At 39.9% G+C, this 27,189-nt stretch overlaps 1 protein-coding gene across 1 annotated transcript in view; it reads left to right on the top strand.

The window, feature by feature from the left end:
• Positions 1-26,692, top strand: part of LOC124158006 (protein adenylyltransferase Fic) — a 30,532-nt gene extending 3,840 nt beyond the window's left edge. The window contains exons 3-6 of the mRNA XM_046533149.1: positions 11,621-11,888; positions 18,167-18,352; positions 20,206-20,459; positions 23,530-26,692. Coding sequence (XP_046389105.1) covers positions 11,621-11,888; positions 18,167-18,352; positions 20,206-20,459; positions 23,530-23,998 — 1,177 coding nt within the window. The 3' untranslated portion in view covers positions 23,999-26,692. The remainder of the gene's footprint in view (positions 1-11,620; positions 11,889-18,166; positions 18,353-20,205; positions 20,460-23,529) is intronic.
• Positions 26,693-27,189: the final 497 nt, after the last annotated feature.

Here is a 27,189-nt window from a genome sequence, read left to right as displayed (position 1 = left end):
ATCAATTAACTTGAAAAAAATTATCATTCTGTTTGTTATTGTGAGTGGTTGTCAGTGGTACTAATTCCATTTCTACGCATTTATCAATGGTCTTGATGCATTTTATTCAATCTCATTCCATAAAAGTCAGTTGTGCGTGGCTATGTACTTGAGAAATTATCATCATTTCATCATGAAGAACATGTAAAATAAAGGTATAGGTTAATATCTTTTATCTGGAGTTCTACACTACAAAATATCTATTCAATAGAAGGTTTTCTAGAATTTTGCCTCCTTGATATTTTCTGCCATCCTGGTGAAATGGTGGCCTAATGAATTTTTAAAAAATCTTACTGTACACATTTTTTGGCTTCCAAGTCATTCAATAAGATGGTAATAATAGCATGTGTTATCTAACTCCATGCACTAACCCCACTTTTGCGGGTAAACATTTACACGGTGTGCTTATTAAATCTGACTGGCCTTATTGGGTTTAAATGAAACATGGTTGGACCTTGAATGGTTGGAGCTTAACTTTGCAATGTAAAAGCTTTAACAAAACTTGAGTTCATGTGAAAATTTGTCGGTGCCTTCTGAGTTCAGGAATTTTTTTCAGTGTTATCCTGTCAAAGACAACCATTTAGGAATTCCTGTTGATTTTTTTTGCGTTCATCTAAGTATGTAACTGTGAAAATGTGATGATTTTTTTCCATAATGATAATTAATTTAATGTCATGGACGTTACCTCAACTATCAAAACTCCCCATGTCATTCTCTTTTGGCTTAAAAAGCAGCAGATAAATATCCCTCGATCAACACTGATCCTCATGTTGTTACTTGAAATTCATGATATGTATTGAGCATGATGTCATATGGTTTAGTGCCTCAGAGAAAAAATATTGATCTCTCTTGATAATTTAACTCAGTGGACTGCATGAATACTTGGCTAAACATGGACTGCTCACTGAGAGTAGTTTAAAGGGGCGTAAGCCATTAATTGAAAACATTCTCAGAAAACCATTGTAGCTGGTACCCTTGGAGAATAACTCATGCTGACTGTCGTCGAGTTATCTTGGAAGTCAAATTCAAGAAGTGAAAGATAATGTATTCCTGAGTGATTTTGTGATTACTTGGGAACAATAGAATTTATTTCATGCAAAAATTGTCTGATGTTAGTTTCAGAAGGGAGAATGATTTATTATTTGAAGAAATAACCCAGCCTGCTAGTCAAAGGTCTTGCTGTGAATGAAGAAGTGCTGCTGGTTAAATTCAATCAAATCCTACTAAAATTTAATGGAAATATTGTTTTTGCTGAGCATAAATTCAAAGATTTATAATATTATTTACATGAACTTATCTCATTTTCAGATAAAAATATGGGATTTGCGATGACAATAAAATGAAATACGCCTTTACGAAATGCAAGCTTCTACTGAATTTATCTGCTTGAATAACTACATACTTCTTTCGTTTATCAAATCACTAATAAAGAGGACTAAAATGGGTCTACATATATGTACATATATGTAATTATGTACAGTGAAACCTCGATATAACGACACTCCACGGTGCACTAATAAACACTCGCTATAACGAATTGTCGCTTTACCGGAGGTGGAGCAAATAATAGCCAATATACCTGTTGCGAACAGATATACAGGAACAGGAGTGGTGCGGCGACAGATAAACATCTATCCGATAAGCGTAAGCATAAATCCAGACAAAAGGCGATGTTTTTTTGCATCACTAAATTTCCTTACTCAAATAACGACTAACTATTCAAACAATTTATAAGCGCCGCACTGAATAAAAATCATGCAAAGCATTGATTCGTCAACCATTATATTTATCGAACGACAGTTTACCACATAAATTTGATACTGAGCACTCCATTAACTTCATTTCTAACAGATCGCTAGCAATTACAGAGGTTAAGGAGTATTGATGAAAGTCTTCCGGCGGTGAAACCCTCGCTATGGCGAGAGCCAACACCGAAAGGGTCTCGTAAAAACGAATTTTTTAACACGCTCATTATAGGGTCAATTGACGGTGCATCGGCTATATCTCGTAATAGCGGGGGTGTCGCTATAGCCCGTACTCGCTTTAACGAGGTTCCACTGTATTTTGTTCTCAAGAGGTAGAAAGTCGACGTGAGACTAAAAATTCTATCATTCCACTGAATTTCCAGAGTAGAGAGGTTCTTTCGTCACAGGATGAAAAATGCATTGCTCTTAAAAGAGAGAAAATGCATTGTTCTTAAAATCAGAGGTTACATATATTTTTTTGAAGTGGGGAGGACACATGTTCTTTAGAGGTTAGTTCTACAGAGATTTCACTGTAGCTATTTTGGTTGAATCGGGAATTTACATGTGGTGGTAAAATTTCATGATGAAAAGCCTGAACCCATTGAGTAGTTTTGTAACATTTTAGCTAAGCATTGCATAGGCTTACTTCCTGTATATGTTCTTGTTTTTAAATGTAATAAGTAGGGACATGCAAAAGTCACAAATGCGATAACGCGAAAACCGGGGTTTTCCCACGAATGCGCAAATTTCGTGTTAATTCCAATTCATGGGCGATATTCACCAACTCAGATGCGATTTTCATCATTTTTTTCCTTCTGCTCATGCTTCTCCAACAAAATTGTTTTTCGAGGCGTATATTTAAGCCGTAATTTTTTCACTGCATTGGCCTGGAATCAATGGAGATGCAGAAGTTGAAGTTATGGTTGGGAGAATTACAGAAATTACTACGAAAGCAAATTTCCCGGGGATCAGTGGATATCATTAAAGCAATCCAGGATCTCAAATGTGTGAGACATCGTTTGCATCTAAGCACCTTTAAGCAATTTGGATCCCCTCTGCAAACATGGACCGAGAAAGATTTCTTTCTTGCTATAGCACTGTTTTAACAGATAAGAGAGCAAATGTAAAAGATGACAACTTGATCACAATGGCAATATTTCATTTGAAATTACAGATGTTTAAAAGTAATTTCTTTCTATGTAAGCTAGACATATGTAAAGTAAAATCTGATGCTTTTCCGGCGAATATGTTCAAAAAAGGCTATTCGGGCTTCCAGCCGGGTGGTCTCCCTCCATTCTGCCGACGTTTCGGAACACGAGTCGGGTTCCATCCTCAGGGCTAATGGTGAGTGGATGAAGTTTGCCAGCTTGTTTACTTTTCAGTTGGTTGTGAGGTCTAACGTGATTGGCTCGGAGGCAGCCAATCTTATTTTCTTAAGTGCCGGTTTCCATGCATTACTCAGTGAATACCCAGTGTCACGATTGAGGGTGTTAGTTGCCAGCCGGATCTCGATGGATTCCTTAACCAGTCTTTTCCAGAAATCAGTCTCGCGGCATAGAATTTTCACGTCATCCCACTTTACCCTGTGATCGGATTCAATGGCGTGTTCTACAACCGCGGATTTTTCCGGTTGGCAGAGCCTAAGGTGTCTCTTATGTTCTTTTATCCTTGTATTGATATGTAGTTCTCCCCGTTTCCCCCACGTAAACCTGCCCACACTCACAAGGAATTTGGTAGACCCCTGGAGTTTCAAAACCACAAGGATCCTTCGCTTTAAGAAGTAGATCTCTTAGTTTGGAGCATGGTTGGAAAACGGTGTCAATACTTTGTTTTTTGAGGATCCTTGAAATTTTCCCGGACACCGTAGGCACATAGGGAATTTTGGCAATAGCGATGGGCTTTGGTCTTTCTTCCTCCTTTAAAGAGCCTAGATTTTTAATGCTCCTTTTTAGGGCCGAGTGTATCTCCTCATTACTGTAGCCATTTTGCTTGAAGGTGGTTTTCAGATGTCTTATCTCTTTTGGCAGGCTTTCTTGGTCCGCTATGGCTTTGGCTCGATAGAAAAGGGTGGACAAAACTGCTCTCCGTTGGGCGGGGTGGTGATGACTTCGCCACCTCGTGTTCCGAAACGTCGGCAGAATGGAGGGAGACCACCCGGCTGGAAGCCCGAATAGCCTTTTTTGTAGACATATGTATACGCGAAGGATAAAATATGTAAAATAGGTGAATTCAGTCAATACTCCATGGATATTATTGCTTAAATTATTCCTGGGGCCTAAGTCTGTAACTTCGTTTTCTCCCGAGTTGGGAGACAAGAGACTCGTGAAGCTCCAGTTTCATCCAACTGAAGTCTGTAACGGTAACGGAGAAAACTTTCTCCCAGTAACGGAGACTCTGACTCTCCTGGAGAGTATCATTCTCCCGACTGAAGTCCGTAACGCGATTTGGAGACTCTGACGCGCCCTGGACGGGAGCTTGGGAGTCACCCGCCCGGGACCCGGCGATTCATTTTCTCCATAGGAGAAACGAGGAAAATACCAATGGCGGACCGTTGTGGGCGATCGTACTGCAGTTCTAATTGTATTCTAATATGGTTTTTTACGTATTTGTGACAAAATAGAACACGAAAATGCATTCTTCAAGTTAGGCAGGCAACTTATGTAGTGTAATTTGTGACAAGAATAGAAATTTTTGTATGGCTGCATTTGCAAGGAAACTACGTGCAGTGAACTTTCATTGTGCCTCTAGTATAAGTGAACAAAATTTGTGTCCTTAGTGTACCCCTTAGTGAATTGATTGCACATAGACGATGAAGTAAAGAGTGAAGTGTGTTGTGAATGTAACATCTTATACGAAATTATTTCGCACGTATATAATTTAGGCTACGAATCAACTGTATACATTACGATGAAAGGTATCTAACTATGTATTGCGAAGGGGATATGTTTCATATTTGAACTAGTCTTACTTTAGGGATACATCGAACGCCTGTTAATTTTCATTCGTTTGTTCGCTTCTAAGTTCTGTTTGATTTTATTACGTATTGCATCTATTTCCAATTCCCGTTGTGAGATGTGAGGTTTTGGCAATGTTTACATTTCACGCATTTCGTTGTGTTGTTGTTTGTTTTTGTTTTGGTCATGTTACGGTGAGAGTGATAGTGAAATTCGAAGTTTGTTGGTGTCACAATAACTGGTTTAGCAATTTGTTTCAACCTATTCATTTAATTGTCTTCGCAATGTTAATGTGAAATAACGTAATCTGATTCTAAGTCGTTAGTGATGAGTAGGAAGTGAGGTGTAAAGAATCCTTTCGAACTTCAAGGAGTGCAAATTCTTTTAGTGTGTGCAAAGTGATTGGAAAACCGATTATCATGTTTTATTAGTGTTACATAATAGTGTTCTATATTTATTGTGAGCCAAGATATTTATTGAAACAGTTGATTCCGAATATAATGATTATAAGTATTAAAAAGATAGAAATGTGTGCGTTGTAGTGCTGTATGTGATATGATGAGCAATAAATATGTACAAGTAAGGGTAATTTTGCTTTGTTTTCTCTATATATACCTCTAGTAAACCATTTTCCCCATGTTTTCGCTATTCTACGCTGTCAGTATTTGAAATTTTTAAAAGTAGCGAGGCAGGTTGTTGTGTTTCCTAAACTATAACATTTTGGGAGATTGTAACATATGCTACTAATTGCTGGCACGTAGGTATTTGCAAGAATAACTATGTACCATTCACCAGAGCATGACCATATCCGATCGGTGGGACCTGATGAACACCTGGTGATTGGGGGTGATCTGAATGGCCACGTTGGATTATCACGCGACGGTTATGAACATCAACATGGCGGATGCGGGCACGGAGCCCGCAATAATGATGGGATTAGAATTCTTGACTTCGCGGAAGCACACGATCTTGCCGTAGCGAATACGTTCTTCAAGAAGAGGCGATCACATCTGCTCACGTACGCCAGCGGTACACGTGCGTCCCAAATCGACTACTGGATGATACGCAGGCGGGACCTTAAGCTCGTGGTCGATGTAAAAGTTTTACCATCCGACAACGTCGCCCCACAACATCGTCCCCTCGTCATAGACTTGCGGCTGGACATTGGGCAACATCGACGAGTGCGCACGACCGGACCAGCCCATATCAAGTGGTGGCGATTAAACGATAACAAAAATCAACTGAAGATAGCCCTAGATCATCTGAGTGTCGATCCCGACCAGCCGGTGGCTGACCTATGGCGCAGTGTAGCGAACCAGATCCAAGAGGCCGCCTGTGAGGTCCTTGGGCGAACGAAACCAGGAACACGCTTTATCGATAAGCAGGTATGGTGGTGGAATGAAGACGTGCAACGCATCGTCAAAGAAAAGAAGATGGCCTTCAAGAAGTGGCGCGAGACAAACCATATTGTGGACTATGAACAATACCGCACAAAGAAATCTGCCGCGAAACGAGCAGTTGCTAAAGCAAAGACAGCACACTACGACCAGCTGTACGCCGACTTAGATACACCTGGAGGTGAAAATAAGATCTACCGCCTTGCCAACTCCCGACATCGAGCAACTCAGGATTTTAGCCAGGTCAAATGTATCAAAAACGACGATCACCAGATACTACGAGACCCACCTGCCATCCTTCGGCGCTGGAGAGAACACTTCTCGGCCATCTGTAACACAGAATTTCCCCACCCACCGATCATTAGCGCGGACCCTATATCCGGACCTGTGCAACACATTAGTGAAGCTGAGGTAGCCGCCGCTATCAAGGAGATGAAGAATGGAAAGGCAACGGGCCCTGACGACATTCCAGCGGAAGTGTGGAAGCTACTTGGCCGCAACGGCGTTGTCATCCTCGCCGAGTTATTTAACAACATCATCCTTGACAACGAAGTTCCCGACTCCTGGCGGACCAGCATAACTGTGCCCATCTGGAAGGGTAAAGGCGACGTCGCAGAATGCTCCAACTACCGCCCGATCCGGCTTTTATGCCACGCCATGAAAATATTCGAAAGAGTGATTGATGCTAGGCTCAGACACATTGTTCACATCACACCCAACCAGTGTGGATTTGTAAAGGGGACTGGCACAACAGATGCAATACACGCAGCTAGACTGCTCTTGGAGAGGCACCGAGAGAAGAACAAGCCAGTGCATATGTCTTTCCTTGATCTGGAGAAGGCCTTCGATCGCGTGCCACACGACCTTATCTGGTATGCCCTCAGATCTCACGACGTCCCTGAAGTCTACGTGTCATGGGTGAAGCTTCTCTACACCAACGTCACCAGCTCCGTCCGTTGCCCATCAGGAATATCACCGCCTTTCCCAATCACTGTTGGCGTCCACCAAGGATCGGCCCTCTCTCCGCTCCTTTTCATCCTGTGCATGGACACAATCACGGCCTGTCTCCAAGAATCGCATCCTTGGTCACTACTGTTCGCCGATGATGTCTTCCTTGCCAGCACCACCAGACCCGAATTACAGCAGCGAACTCTACTATGGAAGGTACGACTCGACAACTATGGGTTGCGATTAAACATCAAGAAGACTGAGTACATGGAGTGTGGGCCTCAAACCGATGGCACGATCAGCATCGACGGCGACGACCTTGAAAAGGTCGAGAAGTTTAAATATTTGGGCTCTGTCATCAGCAACGATGGAAGCACAACCGCCAACACACGAGCTCGAATCAATGCAACATGGCTGAAATGGCGCCAAGTGACTGGCGTATTGTGCGACCGTCGAATGCCTGAACGATTCAGGGCCAAAGTATACAAGACCGTAGTCCGCCCAGTGGCCCTATATGGAGCAGAATGTTGGCCAGCCACAGCAAATCAAGAACAGGCCATGCATGTCATGGAATTGAGGATGCTGCGATGGATCCTAGGCATCTCCCGCCTGGATCACATCAGGAATGAAGACATTCGGAAAAGAATGGGAGTTGCATCGATCACAGACAAGATGCGGGAGGCTCGACTGCGGTGGTATGGGCATGTGGTGCGTAGTGATGAGAACTCCGTGGGCAAAACAGCAATGCGGCTGAGTACTGAAGGACGCCGACCACGAGGACGACCAAAGATGCGCTGGCTCGACAAAATTAAGGCGGACATGAAGACCATCAACGCCACGTCAGTAGACGCCCTGGATCGAGCCAAGTGGAGAAGGCTTTGCAGAAAAGCGGACCCTGCAATAGCGCGGGACAAACGCTAGGAAGAAGAAGAAGAAGAAGATTCACACATTTATCTTAACGTTATTTTCTTTACGATTCTTTTCTGCATAGTAAAGTTTTTCAATTTTCTTTTTCCACTCCCACATTGTGTATTTCAGCTTTTTGAGGATAAATGCATGTAATACTGACGTTGATAGTTATGTTTTTCCATACTCATCATGCATTCACCAATGAAAGTAAGCATCCGAAGTGCAAAAAAATATGCCATATATATCATCAATGAATACAGCGGCCGTTTGTATACAAGATTACCTCCATCTAAAACATAAAAATGCTTTGGTGTTACGCATTAGTCTCTCCTTTTTCAATGGTATAATATACTCTTTTGTGTGTACTAATGAAGAAATATATCTGCGATGGATTTAAATCGATTTATCCACTATCAATTATAATTTCGATGCATCAATTTCTTTTATTTGAAAGTTTAACTTTAATGATGAACGAGTAGCCCTTATTACAGGTGAGAATCGTTTGATTTCCCTCTCGTTTTTTTATTTGAAACAAAGCTTTTCTATTGGTTCTTCACGGTATCGCCGGCTTCGGATTCAATATTTTTCATACCTATCTGCTCTTCCTATCCGATACCGAGAATTAGAGTTTTCTCCGGTAGCGGCCAGGAACTGATGTTTTCTCCGCCGAGTTACGGACTACAGTCGGGAGGAAACTACGGGAGAGTACAGAGTCTCCGGAGAAAGGAGAATTCAAGTTACGGACTTAGGGCCCTGGTCAATAATATCCTAAATTTAGGGCAATGGGTGGGCCACTGGAAGGATGGCTCTCAATCAACATCAATTATTTTGCCGTTAAAATAACACTCATTTCAGGGCAAAATAACATTGCTTTTGTTGAAAAATAACACCACTTTTGGCTATAAAATGACCCCACTTCTTGCATTTCCCTGGTGATAAGTAATGCCAAATGAGGCAACAATGACTGCATTTACCTACCAAGATGAGATTGTAGCTGACTCAGACCAGGTTGGTAAACAATGCAGGCTAATTAGACTGCTCTGAGAGCAGGCCGAGTGAGCTTTTTTCTTAACCATCTCAGCTCGGTCTGACGGGGTCAGGTTTGAGTGGTAAATGATTGATTCTCAACTGAGGCCCAAATCTTCAAAGGTGCTCTTGCCCATTTAAATGTTATTTGTACAATCATTTTCATAGAAATGATTATCTTCTTTTATTGCCTAAATTGGAAGATTAATACTCCTGGAGTACGCATTTAAGGTACTGTATAAGCGTGTGTAAGAAGCGCACACGTGTAAGAGGCGCACCCCTATTTTGAGCATCGGAGCTATGAAGAAAAAAAATTTGCGGCATTTTTTTATACTATCGGGCGGTGCTGCAGACGTACGCCTGGAATTTCGACAGTTATCGAACTTTTCTCTTTCAATATTAATTAGCGGTAATAGTGGCATAAGAGGGAGTAGAAAGAGTTCCGATCCTCTCTTCGCATACGCCGTTGCTCTACGATGCTTGTCCTATTCATGAACAATTTTGTTTAAATGCTCTCGCAGGAGTATTGCAATAGAATTGCAGCCGTGGAAAATTTTAAGGCAAAACACGACAAGCACATAGCATGAACCTTCCCAAGAGCTTGGACAACAATCGGGGCAATCTCAGCGCCGTAGGATAATAACCACGTCATAGATTTAACGGAACCACACTCGGCCCTCCATCAGCCAATGCCTCTGCCGTTTTTTTCCTTTCCGAGACCCCACAGGAAAATATGAAAACATCAAGTTATAGGGGAACAATGGAAACGTGTTTCATTCCTACTCCGTCTCACCAACTGACCTTGATCGATCTCCCAGTTTCTGGAGGCCAAATGCTATGTGAGTCATCTACTGAGCCCGAAGATATCTCGGTAGCTTTCAATAATTGTATGACACGCACGGCGTTCAAAATAAGAAATAGATATAACGCGACGCATATCTGACAGAATTTAAGTTTTTTAAGCTCTAATTGTTTGACACAAAGATTTATGGTTAAAACAAGGCTACTAATATTCAAAATAGTCCAAAAAGGACAATTTCAGAAGAAACAAGCGTAGCACAAGCTCATTCAAACAAGACGAGACGGACTGGAAACTTTAGGCAACGCAAACTGCATATATCACATTGCTGCGCCTTCGCCCCTTCACTTTGAAGGCAATGACGTCACATGCAAGATCGGACGTGTTCTTCCCGTGCTCCTTCGCTCATAGCCTCGTAGCTTGAAATACGGAGGGGAGGGAGCGCGCTCCTTCCCCTCCGTACTTCGTTGCTTGCTTCGGATCGCGCTCCTTCCCCTGGACCTCTCCTTCCGCACTCTTCACTTATAAGCATTTCTGATTTCTTCCATCCACATTTTAGTCCAACAATGAACACACTCGTTCGAATTTTTTAAAGCGCAGGTTTTGACACCAATATAATTTTCAGTTGCAATAATCCTCATATTAGCGTCTGAGGATGATTTTTGGGAAATCAAGTCCTCAGCGTAATGGAAATTACTCGGCAAGACAGATATTGACTATTTACTAGGTATGTCCTTCAAAAATACGCGTTTCTCTACTTTTGATAACCGATTACTATATGCAGTATAAATGCCGCGAGATGCCCACTCGTGGCAGTAAATTTAGCGCGCCCTACGGAGCGAAAAACCCTGCGCTATCTTCCATGTTCACCTCTGGGGTACCGACGTAACGGCGCGATGCTTACAAGAAAAGCAAACAGGAGCATTTTGAAAATACGTCACTAAGGGAGAAACTCCCCTGCCTGCCGCTTGTTTTTGACCTAGGATTACAGATGACTGACTCACACTGAAAACCAAGGCCACTCAGATCCCCTTAGACTTGCGACGGGGAGGGGAGGGGGGGAAGATAAGAAGTTTGTGTAAGAGGCGCACCCTCATTTTCGGCTGCAATTTTTTGGAAAAAAGGTGCGCCTCTTACACGCACTTAAATGGTATTTAGATTTTTAAATGTCGATATCTATTTTTCGCGACTAAATGAAAGTAAAAAATTTTCTAGCGCGCAAAAATGCGACGGCTAAGTAGGAATGATGGGTAAAGCCCGTGTGACGTATTTCTGGTTCCAGCTGTCAACATCTCTTAATAATCACCCATTAAAATTACCTAAGTTTGGAAAGTTTCCTTCGTTTGATAGGGTAGTTATAATCCTTATTTAAGCCAAGCGCTACCTGCTAGCAGGGTACTCTGCTGCCTGCTAGCAGCCTGCGTCGTATCAGCGCTCTCAAAGCCTTTCCCCAAGGTCAACTCACATGCTGACAGCTGGAACCAGAAATACGTCACACGGGCTTTTCCCATAATTCCTACTTAGCCGTCGTGTTTTCACGCCCTTGAAAATTTTCTCTTTTGGTTAAATCGCAAAAAGTAGACATCGACATTTAAAAATCTAAATATGTGAAATGCGTACTCCAGGAGTATTAATCTTTTGATTTAGGCAATAAAACTATAATATGAAACCACCCTATTCCTTCCCTGAAAATTTGATCCCTGTTGCCGAGTTAGTAATGCCCAATAATTATTGACATAAATTGAGTGAGTCACTTTTGTTTCTGTAACTAAAGGATAAAATATTCTGAAATTCTCTCTGCAGGCGTGCACTCTGCATTTCTCCCAGCCATCCACTCGCTTTGGCAAGATCAAGGGCTGCTGCTCCGGCTGTCAACAAACTAGACCGACTGTCTCTGAGGCACTTGGATTCCCTGCGTGATGCGTTGGCGAGGGCAGCTTCTCCTGGTGACCCTCCGGGGCTACGCAGGGCCAAGCGGGAAGCGTATTTCATGCACATTCACCAATCGGCTGCCCTGGAGGGAAACACCATGACCCTGGCGGAGACGAGATCAGTTGTGGAGACACGCCAGGTAATTCGAGCATCATGTTAATCTCATTCGTAATTCATTCAAGGAATGCTGTCTTTTATTTTAAGTGTGTATATTTTATTTTTTGCGACCCTGGACCTGGATTTTGTGTTAGAATTGGCATGCTATGTTTTAACCAAATGATGATCACTTCATCTGCACATTGAACACTCAGTGTATCATAGTGCCCTTCCTGAGTGCCCTTTTGGCCCTACCTTGGGGTTATCCAGTGCTATCTTGGCCATTACAAGATCACAGAGGGTAAGCATGCCATCTGATAAGCACTGCTTCCAAGTTTAGGCGAGTGGTCGCCACACATGCATTCGGTCTTGGTGTCATTATTTGTAAGGGTTAATGGTAAGAAGAAAGTCTCCTAAAACATGGATAATCGCTGCAGAAACTGCAAATTGTATGAAATAATTAAGTTGATTGACTAAATTGATATGTGCAAAGACAGAAAATGCTAATTGAGAATTCATGGGAAATATATCTCTGAAACTGGTTTTTCGAACACTATTGGCAATCATCAAAGTTTAGGAGAATAGTTGGTAGCCTACCAAAGGCAAAGCTCACAACTGGACTGTGAGTTAGCCTTAAATATTGGCAGTACATATACAGTGGAACCTCGATCTATCGTTTTACAGGGGGATGGATGAATAAAACGATAAATGCGGGAAAACGATTGATGTGGGAATTGTTGTCCGGGTTGCCTATGTCCCAGGAAACGCTTTATTTTTGCGAATTATGATATTCATTAACCCTACACTGCATGGTGTGCCATATATGGCACAGCTTATTTAATGGCTTGCACTGCGGGTATTATTCTAGATACCGGCTTGAAATTTTCAAGCCCTATTGCCTGTAGTCTGCTGAAAACCATGAAGTCCAATGGCTACCGCTACTTTGCAGCACCATTGTTTCATGTACTCATATCCATGTGAATGCGTCAAATTTTTTTTTTGCAATTTTTTAACATTTTTACTTTCTTATAAATTGTAGTTATAGCAAACACAGGCAGCCAAAATAATTTAATTATTGATAAGATATGTGTATACTATATTTCTGGTAGTTTGAATAGCACAAAAGTATTTGTTTGATGCGTAAAAGTTGTTATAAGTATCTGTGCCTGATATGGCACACCATGCAGTGGTGGTCCTTTTTATTTTCGAGTGATTTCTTCGTCACTGGCCTAATGATATGTATGCTACCTTTTTGTTCGATAGTGACGGTCTGATACCAGCACCGTGATTTAGTGCACTTCGTTGCATAGCTGTGAAATATTTGTTCTGCATAGTTTTTGCTTTATTTTCCCATTGAAGAGTACTTCCCGTGTGTACAAGTAGCCGAAGCATCTAAGTGAGGTACCTCAGTGAATACTGAAATAATGTTGATTTGAATTATTCAAAAGTAAATTTTTTATGCATGGGCAATTATTATAACAGTGAGTGCACATATTTGTTGCCATTTAATGTTGACAATTTTTCGGATGGGCGAGGACTACATGGACCTGCCAAAGTTGGTTTTTCTCATGGTACCAGTGGGCTTATGTTATTATGGGCGTATATTATGTTACTCTTCAAACTCCATTATGGATAACAGTACTAATTTTTCCTATCCAACCCCTCCAATGTGTAACGCTGCCTCTACAAATTAAATCAGTTCAAATATCTTTGAACGACATTCCCATTACATCGATGACCCCTGTGACGTCACCAGATAGCTATTTCATCTGCGAGATGGATAAAAAGAAGTAAATTTTGTGGCATAATTAATCGTAACATTGTAGATGCAGTGGTTCAGTTACATTGAATTAAAATAGAAGATTGGCCAACATGAAACACTCCTTGCACCTTTTTGTGTTCAATTTTACAGTATTTATTACGTTTGGCGAGCACAAAACGTAAACAGGTGCATAGTAAATGCTATGTAACTTTTAGTTGATCCCATCTCTCCATAGGTTTTTAGATGACGTCCTCCCCCAAGTTTGTATCCAATGCCTTCAAGGTCTTTCCAAATACCGTAATATACTGTAAAAAAAGGGACGAAACCAATCGGCGTGCTGAAGAGCTTTATTTGGGTGCAAGTGCGAATGTAGTAGTGCGTCTCTGGAGTTATATTCCACAACATAAATACCATAAGGTGTTCTTTGACAACTAGCACATATCATTGCCCTTGGTGGTTTACGTAAACAAATGAAGAATTGAATCACTAGGGACATTACGAAGAAACAGAGTACAATGTCGGAAGCTCTCTTTGGAAATAGATTTGAGAAAAAAGGGACGTGGAACTTTAGAAAAATGTACCACGACAGAAGAGGGTGTAGATGTGTCATCTGTGCAATGGATGGATAACAAAGATTTCACTCTGCCCTCAAATTCATTGGCCAGCTGTCACTCAATCAAGTCAAAACAAAAGAAAACAAAAAAAAAAAAACAAAAAGACACGAGAAAAAGAAAACATACTGCCCACAAATGATTATGATATATAACCATCACATGGGAGGAGTAGATCTCCTAGACAGCATAAAAGGGGGATTAAAATGTAATAAAAAAGTGGCACTTTCGCCTATTCTACCACCTTCTTGATGTCATTGTGATCAACTCACGGCTATTATATGGATGAATGTTCATTCATAAGCATATCGCAAAATACACATCTCTAGCAGACTTCAGAACTGAGCTGAGGATTACTCTGTGCAAAGGGGAAGAAAATAACTTTTTGCCGGGGTCCTCCCTAGGTCACCATTCCTGACATTGCTTGCACAGAAAAGCAAGAGGGAAAAGGCAGTAATCCTCCATCCAAAGATGGAAAAAAAAATGATGAAGTTATGCAATCCGCAGCACAACAATACGCCATCAGTGCTCTTCATCACAGCGAGGGTGTAGAAGGGCCCATTATTTGGATTGCGGGGTGCATAACATGCAGGAGTTTTCTGGTACTTCCCGTTACTAATATCTCGAAAATTATTGAGCATTGGTGGCGGAACAAAAACTGCATCTCATGGGTAACCATTTCCTATCACCTACCCAAATTTGAACGAGATCTGGTGGTGACACTTGAATGACTTCCTTTGCAAGTCAAGTCGTACACTATTTGTATAATTTCTCTCCTTTACTTACAATTACTGAGTGATCAGGGCCGGCGGCAATGAGAGACAGGTGGGGGTATTCGCCTGGTGGCCTGGATCAAAAATCGATTCAATTATAAATTTGACTGAAAGCAAGTATTAAAAAACTTATATAAGGTACGCATGAAATAACCTGAAAGTGCCTATATCTCGTCTAAAGTGAGTAAGGGGTGGGGGGATTTAGGATAGGATTTAGTGGCTCACATGCATCAGTAATCCAGGGGCCCATGAAAGCCATCACCGGGCATATATGATATCATTTAGTCTTTTAAAGAGGTAATCTGTGCTTTAAATAGGCTTTAGAAAGCACTAATAAAATTGGCTGACCACTGCATGGTGTGCCATATATGGAACGGCTACTATTTTGCAACTTTAGTACTCAAAATTTTGGAAATAAATTTTTTTATTATTTTTTCCATGAACATAACCTTAATGTACGTACCTATGATTTATTTCATCAATTTTGAAAAAATCATGCAGTGAAGGGTTAATGGATTCAAACAAGATTTTAGCTGATTACAGGAATATTATTACTTTATCGAAACACTTAGGTCATATTGTTTATTCGAATTATATCTCTTTCAAATTTCCTAAAGGAACCACTAAAAAAAATTAAAAAATGTTTGCACTCCACTCGGAATTTTCACTGTTAAAATTCTTATCCATCAAATGCCATTTCAAGTATACGTATTTACGAGATAAATGTGCGTGTTAAGCCTCAAACAACTGATTTCGCCGTCGCAGTGATTGTTATGAGATGGATCAAAGACCAAAAATAGTTTATTATTTGAAATGTTCCTTTCTAGCAATTAAATTTTTAATATGATTGAGGCAATGTGGCGTTAATCGTTAGCGGCACGCCCACCTGATCCTCGGCTTCATCCCATTTCTTGTTTTCACCAGGGATCTCGCTCTACCCCCACCCCTGCCGTCATGTACTTGCGGACATACCGAGGCGTTCTGCAATATTCGCGCATTTCTAGCCTGGATTCTTTTCTTCATCTTCAATTATTTTCAGTCCATCTTTTAAAGTTCTCACTTGTGTCTTCGGAAGGGCCATGGTCGGAAGACGAATAAGAATAAAAGTAATAAAAATGAAACCGGACTCTATTGAACCCACAGGGAAAACACTCGCTGGTTTCAAGTCAACCCACCGTGGAATGTACGGAACCACTCGTACGAGATGAAGTTCGGCACTAATGCTATCGCGTACGGCGTAAGCAGAGCTTACTGCAGAGGGTGAAGCATGACCATATGAATGTGCAATGAATTTTTTTATCCTGTAGAGAAGGCAACTCACCCACTCAATTCTTACAATAAATAACGTAGCTATAGATGAGCAGATTAATTCAGATTGCTAGTAGGGAGAAACAAAATATCTTGAGAAGACATCGCTTCGTTAGCAACTCAGACAAGTGAGACTTGTAGCAAAACTCGTAAATTGTAACCAGACGCCCTGTTTGCGAAAAAAAAACCGCATCAACTGCCGTGAAGCTCACTACTAGCTGCGAGGATATCGATATTCGCCAGAAATCACCATCGTATTATTCCAACTATTTCCTTGCTTAAAATGCTTAAATAACATTAGGAATACGTCGTGTTTGGTATCATTCTTATTTAATTACGTGCACATCACTAATATCGCAATCTAATAAAAGTATAATACCAATTGCCGAAATTCATTTTTAGACACCTTTTGGGCTAATTGGTGATTCATGCAGCAGATGACCTCCAGAAGTGGGGATCTTCGAAGCGAGTCAGCTAAAAAAGTCAGCGGTCAAGAAAGGGGGAGGCGTGAAAAAGGTTCCTTTTGACCTCGAGTAACTTGATATTTTCTTTCGAAGCTAAGGTCTTTGTAATACGATCCCTGCTCAAGCTGGGACCTTTTTTTATTTCGGAGAAGAGGAAAGCTTCAGACGGGGGAGACGAGTGCTGGAGGGGGATACCGGATCTTGAGAAATGCGCTAATATAACTATTCCACGGCACTCAGCTTCTCCCTATCGTATTTCTATCTCCTGGGGAAGATTCAAACTATGTGTCTGTCGTTATTAGCCATAAATAACACTTCGTCTCATTTTCGTCAAACAATAGATGCGGGAAAATTATACGACGGGACCACGATCTTCAAACGATAAATGCGGGAAAACGATACTTCAGGGAACGATAGATGCGGGAAAAAATTACATTGTCTTTATGGAACTTAATTTGGGACCAGGAGCGGCGAACGATGAATGCGGGAACGATAGATCAGGGTTCCACGGTATTTTTCTTTTCGGGTTAAATTGGCATTTGGATTTCCTGTCTTTGGACATGTCTTTGGTGTATAATAGACTAAAGTTGAGGAGAGGGTGTAAGTGGGAAAAGGATAAGAAAGAAGCATGGGTCATTCCATATCAGTTAATCCAGGCATGGACCCCACTGACTGGGATTTGGGTGAAAGTTGGCAATATTTATCCTCTATGCGGGAATGAAACAGTGGACAATTTTTTTGCTATCTCTTATTGTCACAGTCATTTGAAGTTAGCATGAAATAGCAGTTTTTCAATAAATGTGATGTGTTATCAATACAAAATGGATAAATTTAACTCTGATTGACATTCATTGTGTATTTCGATGTGTTCTGCACAGCGACAGTCAAGTTATCCTCAGCAATGATGGTAAGTGCCATATTTTCTGTAAAATATTGTATTTTTTGTATATTTCTCTTCTTGAGAGAAAAAAGAGCCTATGCACAAAAACAAATTATTATTTTTGTTCTTTTATGTATTAGATTCATGCCATGAATATTTGTTTAACCATAGAAAACAGTTGTGTCACAGGCATTAGTGGTAAGGCCCAACACTGACTACCAAATGATACCTCATTCATTGAAAAGCTGCAGTTTCACCCAAATCACAAATGGTTGTGAAAGAAAAACCAGTGGATATAGCAAGAAAAATGTTACAGGGTTTTATGCCTTCATGGAAGGATGTAAATGACCAATTTTCATCCTAACCTGAGTCTGTGTGTGTCATGCCGGAGTGAACAGACATGGAATGACCCGCATGGGAAATGTTTCAGACTTGGTCCATGGCTTCAATTACTTGCATTGGGAGGTCCTTGACCGAGGGACTGGAGAAATGAAAATGCGTGTGCTGTTCACATTTTTTCCAGGCAGTTCCTGGGCGGTCTGTTGCTGAACATGCTGAAATTGTTGGCTTAGATGCTGCCTTAAAGTATGTCAATACTACCCTGGCCCACTCCGTTGGAAATGTGAACCTGACATTAATCCTAGAAATCCACCGAAGAGTCTTGGGTTTTGTTGATCCCCTGGAAGCTGGCCGCTTTCGGCGGACACAGGTACGTAATATATGTACTTCTCACCTGTGATATTTTAGTGAGCTTTGTTACTCCGACAGCAGATTTTACATGATTTGTGGCTTAATTTATGATTCTTGCCTCTATTCATAAAGGTTTTTAGGCCTCACTACTTAATGAAATTGCAAGAATTCACGTTGGGGTAAATAAAGGAGCCCTATTCATTGTTTTTGAGGTTCAAATAGAAAAAATGCTTGAAGAAGGATTGTGCTGTCCTGCTCAAAAGCAGTGAGAACTACACTGCGTAGTTAAACAACTATTTTTTTATATCATTTAATATCAAAGCTAATAATAATTATTATATCATTTTATATCAAAGCTAATAATTGACGTTATTTTTATGAAAATAGCCATTTCATAAGAAAAAATACAATTAACCCTTTCGAGACGGTGGAGCTCTTGCCTTAGCACGACTACTGTACTGAGCCCCAAGAGACTCTTCCGTTCCCTCCTTAAGGAGCATTTTTGCAGGAAATTCGTTAAGAAGGGTCTTGCAGATAATCACACACTCTGAGCATTAACGTTTTTCGACCCTTCCTAGCGGGGACTTTGCATTATCTCGGACTCTTGAGGGTAGTTGGGCTCCATCCTTTAAGGGTTTATAACCCTAGCAATGGCATTGGTTTGCGGTCAATCATGCTTTGTTTATATATAAATTTGCTCTATTGATGATTGTTGGTTAAATGTAAATTGCAGACTTCGAATTGAATTCCTCATTTAATTCTGAAAATTGTCAAATTTTGAATGAAGTTCTTCCGTCAATGATAATGAATTTAATGCAGCTGCAAGTTCCATGTTGATGTTTATACTGAAATCGTGACATACGTTAATATTTATCATAGAATTCAAATGATTCAATTCTTAGTTTATATATTATAAATATTTATTTTGCAAAATGACTGGATAAACAATTGTATGACCGTGGTCCCTTACCGCTAAGAGGGGTAATATAAGATGAGGGGCCTGGGTACCTGCTCTCAGATTTCAAGGGTAAAGCCTAAGCCCCACTGTGTTGGGTCCCGAAACAAAGACATCGCACACCCGTGACTGTCATAAAGGAGGAAGAGCTAGGAAATGTATGTATTTGGCATTCGTTCACCTGCGTCGGTAATTCTCCTACGAAAATTTGCTGTTTTTGTCTCCCGGGTCAAGAAACGTCCAGACACATATTTTCGTGTTTAGTAGGGAAAAGGTTTGTGTAAGATTTTACACTTTCCCAGCAAACAATATTTAAACTTTTCTCAGGATTCTGTGTGGGTAAGATTTTCTAAGAGTGCCGACGTTTCGGGTTCGGTCTCGTTACCCATTCTCACAGCTACTTAATTATTACGATTATTGAATGTTTTATCCCTGGCTTGCTGAGTGGGAGGACATTTTTGAACCTGGGAAGGAGGGCACAGGCTTCTTTGTTATATGTAGACCACTAGCACAAACCTGTAGGATAACATTGCCATCACTGGGAACAAGAAGGGCATGTATAATTTTTTAAATAAAATCCTCCAATATGAATGATTTTAAGTATCCTTATGAGGAACCCTGAGAGCTCATCCGTTGGTACGAAACACCAACTGGTCTGGATGTCCAGAGCTGTGGAAGTCTCTATATTTTTTGTGTTGTAATTAATTGCAGTAGGTGTGTATGAGTATCCAATCTCCCTTTGTTCTACGCAGGTGTTTGTTGGAATGATTTTAAGTGTCCTTATGATGAACCTAGAGAGCTCATCAAAACACCATCTGGTCTGGATGTCCAGAGCTGTGGAAGTCTCTATATTTTCTTTATTGTAATTTTTTGCAGTAGGTGTGTATGAGTATCCAATCTCCCTTTGTTCTACGCAGGTGTTTGTTGGCAGTCACATCCCTCCTCCCCCGAAGGATCTCCCCGCGCTCATGGAAACTTTTGTTGCGTGGCTCAACTCGGATGCCGCCATGCACATGCACCCAGTGAGGCATGCTGCCCTTGCGCACTACAAGCTGGTTGCTCTCCACCCATTTGCTGACGGCAATGGGAGGACGTCACGGCTGCTTATGAACATGATACTCATGCAGGCAGGCTACCCTCCCGTCATAATTCACAAGCGAGACAGGCACAGGTGAGTCCTTCCTCCTTTGAGTCGGAGACTACCCAGTTGACACAGTTTCCGAGAACAAATGTTATTGTGCTCTTGGCCATTATGTGCCAGAGTTTTGCAGAGGAAAATGCTTGACCAGTTACAGTCCAGATGCCAATTTCTGTAATTGTCTGTGTGGGGAGTCCTCCGTTGGTGTAGCATCATGCACGAGTGATTATTCCCTACATTGAGACCCAACTCAATGGAATGGGTGTCCCTTTCCTGATCCGAAAGGTGAAACCCTACAATGGAGTAGTGGACCCTTCTGACAGGCTTGATTGAATTAAATCGCATTGATTTAAATCATGATGTGGATTTTGATTATTTTTTTAAGTAAGAATCATAAATGCTGTCCTTGTGACAGTTTTTATATTTTTGTTTTTTTTTTTTAATCTTAACCTTAGATAACATGGTTTAATTTCACTCTTAATTTTAAAATGTGAATTTTTTATTTAAAATTATTAGTATTTTGTTAAAAATGCCTTTCTTCAGTCTGCACAAAAATTTTTTTCTGGTAATGTCCACATATACTCCTCCATTCTTTTGCCGTTTATTATTTTGATTAATTTTCTAATATAGAGTGTATGTTAATGTTATTGTTGTATTATAAAAATAGTGACAATCTGCTCATTATCATTAAGATGTTTGTGGCTGGCACTCAGCTGTCACTGATGATAACTCCAATTCATTACGTTGCACGTGAAAAGTACGTGCTAATGAGATGCCTTGTCATTAGACTTCAAGTATTTTTATTGCATCATAGTCATAATTTCATGTTTTCATTTTTCTTTTGACATCATTCCAAGTGATGTATTTTGTGAACATTACTCTTGTGAGTTATAGTTGGTTGAGTTAGTCCTCAATTTATGTAATAAGGACCCCTACGAAAACAAAAGCATAAATGCATGATTAAGACTGTAAGATAATTAGTTTCCAACAATGAATGAATTGTTGTATTCCAAAAAATGTGATTGGGGAAATTTGACATCAGAACCTGATTCATGACCAAAAAGTCAAGTCAAAAGTAAATTAATGCCAGATGGAGGCAATCAAAACCTAGCAGGGAGGAGTTAACAAATGTTTCATTGTGAAGATTTGCAACTTTGACTTACTATTGCATGAGTCAATTTCTTACCCATGCTCTGGTTCAACAGCTCTTTGACACAAAATCAATTTCATTGTACAGGCATCCCCCGAGTTACATATGTCTCGACTTTCGTAAATCCGTACTTACGTAAGCGATAACCGTATTTCAAGTGATTACGTTAATTTTCGAATGTGACCGCGAAGAAGCAGATATTCGCTTGTACAACCTATGGTAGAAAAAATATCGAATAGTTATCGAGTTTTTTACGTGTTAAAAATAACAAAGTGACCCATTTTTGTCATTCCTCGAAGGAATTTTCATTAATTTCTGTAGAAAAATCGCTAATAAATCCCAAGTCAGCAATCAACGTAAAAATTTGCAGTTCTAGCGATGGATGTGGTTGCGCTCATTCCTGTACGATACAACTTGTTATACAGCATGCACACCCGAACTCCGAGTTTCAGCTATTTAAAAATTGTATCCTTAAGTTTGGACATTTCCATCTGTGGAATTAAAATAAAATGAAGTTCAAGCAGAAATCTTTATTGCGGAAAATAATTGTTTATTACCCACATAACGGCATTGAAATTTTGAGTGTTGGCAATGAACGCCGCGAAAAAGTTAAGAAAAAGTTGACACACGTTATTAATTGCGTAATTGTTTACATGTTTCTGGCGGAAAATTTTAATAAGCTGCATTTTCTCGTTCTCTCGTATTGTGTGCAACTGGAAATGAATATTGCGTCATTGAAAGCTTTTCCCCACTAACTTTGTTGCACGTTAATGATAGAGTTGGCTGAATAAAAGCTCAATTTTAATTAGCTTCGTGCTTTGGAAATACTCTTCGATGTTTCCAGCGAAGTAAATATTCAAATGATGATATTTTCACGTTATTTTATTGAGATATGAGAGAATGAAAGTATGTTTCCGTGCGTGAAAGATTGAGTGTATGTGCGTGTGAATGTATCTAAGAATAATGTAAGTTACTGGTATTTTTTGTGTGTTATTTGCTCGTAATCCTCGACACCCCTTCTACGTGTATTAACTGAGACAGTGAAACCACCAGATTCATCGATCAACGTAATATATAAAAGGCAGAAGATATAGTGATTATAGGTAGGTAGACAATGCATTCTTTGGCCTTAGATCGCAGTATAACATTATGAATCAATTTAAGTATTCAGTTTAGTAATGTAGCGTTGAGATTTCGTACTTTCCCAAATCCACGCGATCGGTCAACTCTGGGAATAATATTACGCATTCGGATTGGCAATGCTCGAGATGCAACTCCCAGACTATATTAATGTTTATCGATTTTGTATCTAATAACGTAAGAATACGCGGTAGAGTTCATGAATATCGCTGTGAATTGAATGAAACTTACCGAGAATTTACCGCGCATTTCTCCGCTGAGAATTTCACCGCGCTGATCGTAATCTCTGAAGCACTAACGCAAAGGTTCGACTTACGTAAATTTTGACTTAAGCAGAGTCTGCCGGAACGCATCTCTTACGTAACTCGGGGGATGCCTGTATTTACTTTTGGCCTGGGATGTGAGATTTCTTTTAAGCCATTTTTTTTTTAAATTAAGTTTGAAATGAGATGTATGCTATCTTGCACGTCGACATGGTATTGCGGCATATTTTACTGTGTAAAACACATGATTGAAAGTAGATTGTTACAGTGGAATTAATTAATTAGTAACTGACACATAACAAACGTGTATGAAGCTTGCAGTAGCTATCTGTGAGTGCTCAATAGGTTTGATTGTATCACATTGAATGGAAAATGCCGACCATTGGTTGTGGTACAAACTTTGAAACAGGTGTATCATTGCTGTGGATAGGTAGCCAAAGTTATTTGTGTCGGTGCGTGCCAGAACCTATAGTGGTCGCAGGAGGTCCTAATAATCATTTCAATCGTTCTTTTCTCTTCTCTTTTCCGTACATGTTATTCCTTTGGGAAGATACTATGAGACGCTTCAATGGGCCAATGAAGGGGATGTTCGACCGTTTGTGCGCTTCATAGCCGACTGCACGAAACAGACGCTGGACTCGTACCTGTGGGCGACGGAGGAGGAGGCGAGGGGGGTGCAGTCGGGGAGGAGTGGCGTGGGTGAGGTGCCAGCGCTTAGTGGAGGCGCCAACGAGGGCAAGGTGCTGGATGACGGTGGTGCTGAAGAGGAAGGGCAGAGGAGGAACTGGTGGGTGGAGAGGGGGGAGAACACCATCATTATTGGTGACAAGCCGGGAGACTTTGGTTGGGATGATGACGAGGACGATGGTGATGCCGGAGGTAGGGACTCTGACGGAGGGGGGGATTTGATGGGTGGTGGGGCTTCGAATTTGGTCCACAAGTCTAGTAACCTTCGTAAGGAGTACGTATCTGGAATGGGCGTAAGCAACAAGGTGGATGCAGTGATAAAAGGAGGGTAGGAAGAAGTATGTTACCATTGTTTTTCGCACCATTGCATGAAATTTGCTCTTCTGCTGGTTCAGAACTTAGAAATTTGATGTGCACGGTTGAGTGTATTATACTATTACGTTATATGTATTTTTTTCCTATTCCTAAATTTTGTCTATACAAATTTTCAGGCACTGTACGATGTATCTAGTACCTGTTTGGGATCTTTGTTGGTAAACCTTGCAGTGGTCCCAAAAATAGCTCTTAAAACTGAAATCATATTTATTCCATTCTTTTTAATTCTCACTCCCAGGTGTGTATACTGCAGTACTATCATCCATCGAAATACAAATGTAGAGGTTCACTTATTTCAGATAAACATTTATTGTATCTTCGAACTCCAGTGAATGAGATATTATTTTATGGATAGGAACATTTTATGTTTGACATCACAATGTTCATAATCTGTGTATCTCTGAGTAATTTGTCATTGTCTTCCAGTTTGTTATGTCCAACCTCTGTTTTGAGTTCTTGAATCCAAGAATTTGTTCATTAAAGTTTCTTATTCTCTGGTATATTTAGAATGAGCCATTAGCCAGCATGACTTGTACTTGATGCTGTTGAAGCTCGATTTATTTTGGGTATTCATTCCATGGTTTTCTGATGCAATATGGTGAAGGTATGTTGGAAGCTAGTAGGTTTTGCCATTTGGTTTCCTTTATCTAAGCAGCATTGTTTGTAAGAGGAATTTTAAGGTGAACTAAACCTGATAGGTCCCACTGTTGTACAGTCCTTCAACCTAGAGGCAAATGAAGAGGCTACTTGCATGGTACTTAATGCTTACTTCATTTGTATTTCATTATTTATGACATGAGGAAAAGCATTCATCACTATTTATGGAGTGTGATGTGTAATATTCTGTGGAGAAAATGTATAAGTCATGATTTTACATTTATTGGATGAGTGCAAGTTGCGTTAACCTCAAGCAGGTTATTGGTAGAAGACTGGTTGACTGATTGACAGATCCAGTACTTAGATATTTTATAATTGCACATTTCCATTTGTAGCAAATGAGCTCTTGGAACTGAAAGAGTATGAATTAGTAGAAGCTGAAGGGAAGTGTGGTACTGTTGAAGAAATTAAAAATTTTGAATGTTTATGGGGTTGTAAATACACGAGGAAAAATCTGGGTGCCTAAGGCGTGGTGAAATCTTGCACTTACTGTTGTACTGATAAATTTTCAGGCTTAAGTCGTGATTGGTGATTCTGTTCCATGCTATTCCTAAACATTTTGCAAAGGAGGTAGTGTTGTTATAGTGCTGAGTCCTGTATAAACATGTGAGATTAGTTGTTCAATGGGACAGGTTTCCCTTCAATTGATTTTCAAAGCACATTTTTTAAATAGAATCTCTGAAAATCTGGGTACCTGAGTGGGATAGATGCTCATTAGAAACTTTATAGTTCATGCATATTTGATGAACTTCCCGGCATCACTGATGGAAAAATGTCTCGAATCTTATTTAGATGTTTCCCTTCCTGTGGATTTCAGGTGGTGTTATTTTCTTCTTCAATCCAGGAATTAACTAGTTTTGTTTCGATTACTTTAGGGGATGGTTGAAATTTGTGGTCATGCATTCTTGCTTTCACTTACTATTTGTTTTACGAATCATACTATCATGATTGTTATGCAAAAAGCAATATTTTTTTCTTGTTTTCAAATTCCTCTTATTAGTAGGTTTTTGGTATGGAATAGTATGTTGGTGTTAAATGTTGGGCATTCAAAATTCTTGAATCGTAAGATAATGGTGCATTTTCATCAATTATCATTTCATTTTGGTGCTTTTTGGAGATTAACAAGTCAAGATAATGTGATTCCTGTCGTATTAAATTTATGGTGAACAATTCATCTGTTATCCAAAAATTTTTTTTTCGAATTTAGGCAAGCATTGCATTTGTTGAGTAGGGTTATGTCAATTCTATTTATTTCAGACTTTTTATGACCACTTTGGTTGATGGTATTATTTTTGTTTCTTTTTTTTAATCAAGTTTGGTTATACTGTCAATACCTGTCCTGTTATTTTACAGGCGTTTCCATTTCACGGGTAAATTATTGCACGCATGTTATTGTAGTATCCTCCTTTATTGTCTCCTATTTATCAACGTTGAAACGGTTCAATTTTGTATTCACTGCTTATTCATAGCTTTGTACAGCTTGGCCATTGTAGGCCGTTGAATGTGTTCATGATGTTGTCATTGGAGTGTTCTGTATGTCTTGTGAGTTCATTAGTCAGGTATGAATGATATTTGTCTCAGAGGCAAGTTACTTGCTTTTTCAGTTACATGGAATTGAAATTGGATATTTGTGATTCGAACAAAAATCATTGCTGGCAATGATGTTCAACATGATTATATTCTATACATTGTAGAGCAAATATTAGTATCGGAAAATGTGTTTGTTACTTCGTACCCAGAGGTAAAACATTTATTTTTGTAATCTTCATTCTCACACCTTGAGGCTGTGATTATTGTGCATCACAATCATCTGTGGTGCTGTATTTATGTACATTTTATTTATTACCTATTTATTATTTGCATATTATTGTGCTCATGCTTTAAGCTACCTTATAGAAAAATATTTCTACCAGTTTATACTATTGTAATGTTCTCATGTTTTATTATGTATAATATGCAGTTAAGATTATTTATTAAAAAAATGATTGTTCAAATGTGTTTTCTTTTATTGGGGTCTTTTGTGCTGAAATATGGTGTAAGCATGTGAGGTGAGTAATGCTGTATATGGTGTCATTTTAAATTAAATTCTAGGTACTTGGTAAATGAAACACCCCTGCGGATAGGGGGATTAAGAATACTTCCGCAGTATCCCTGCTTGTCGTAAGAGGCGGCTAAAAGGGTGGAATGTAAGCATCAAGTAGCTGGGCCAAATTTTATGTCTACAGTGCTTAACAAGACTCTGTATGGTGTGGTTAGGAATACCACCCTGATGAGTAGGTGCACAATGAAGAGGGCAAATAGACAATTCCAAAAATTGAATTTGAAGGGAGCTTAAAAATGACAGAATAGAAAATATACTTCATATGCTTTGAGCGTCACCCTTAGAAGAAGATCGATTGCAAATGAAGTTGGTTCATCACAAATTAAGAATGCATTAAAGAAAACTTAGGCATATTGGTTTTGGCACCAAAGTAAAAGCAAGCCACACAAT

The sequence above is a fragment of the Ischnura elegans genome, chromosome 4 (genome assembly GCF_921293095.1).
Source record: "Ischnura elegans chromosome 4, ioIscEleg1.1, whole genome shotgun sequence".
Classification (NCBI taxonomy): domain Eukaryota; kingdom Metazoa; phylum Arthropoda; class Insecta; order Odonata; family Coenagrionidae; genus Ischnura; species Ischnura elegans.
This window is presented reverse-complemented; position numbering and strand designations above follow the sequence as displayed.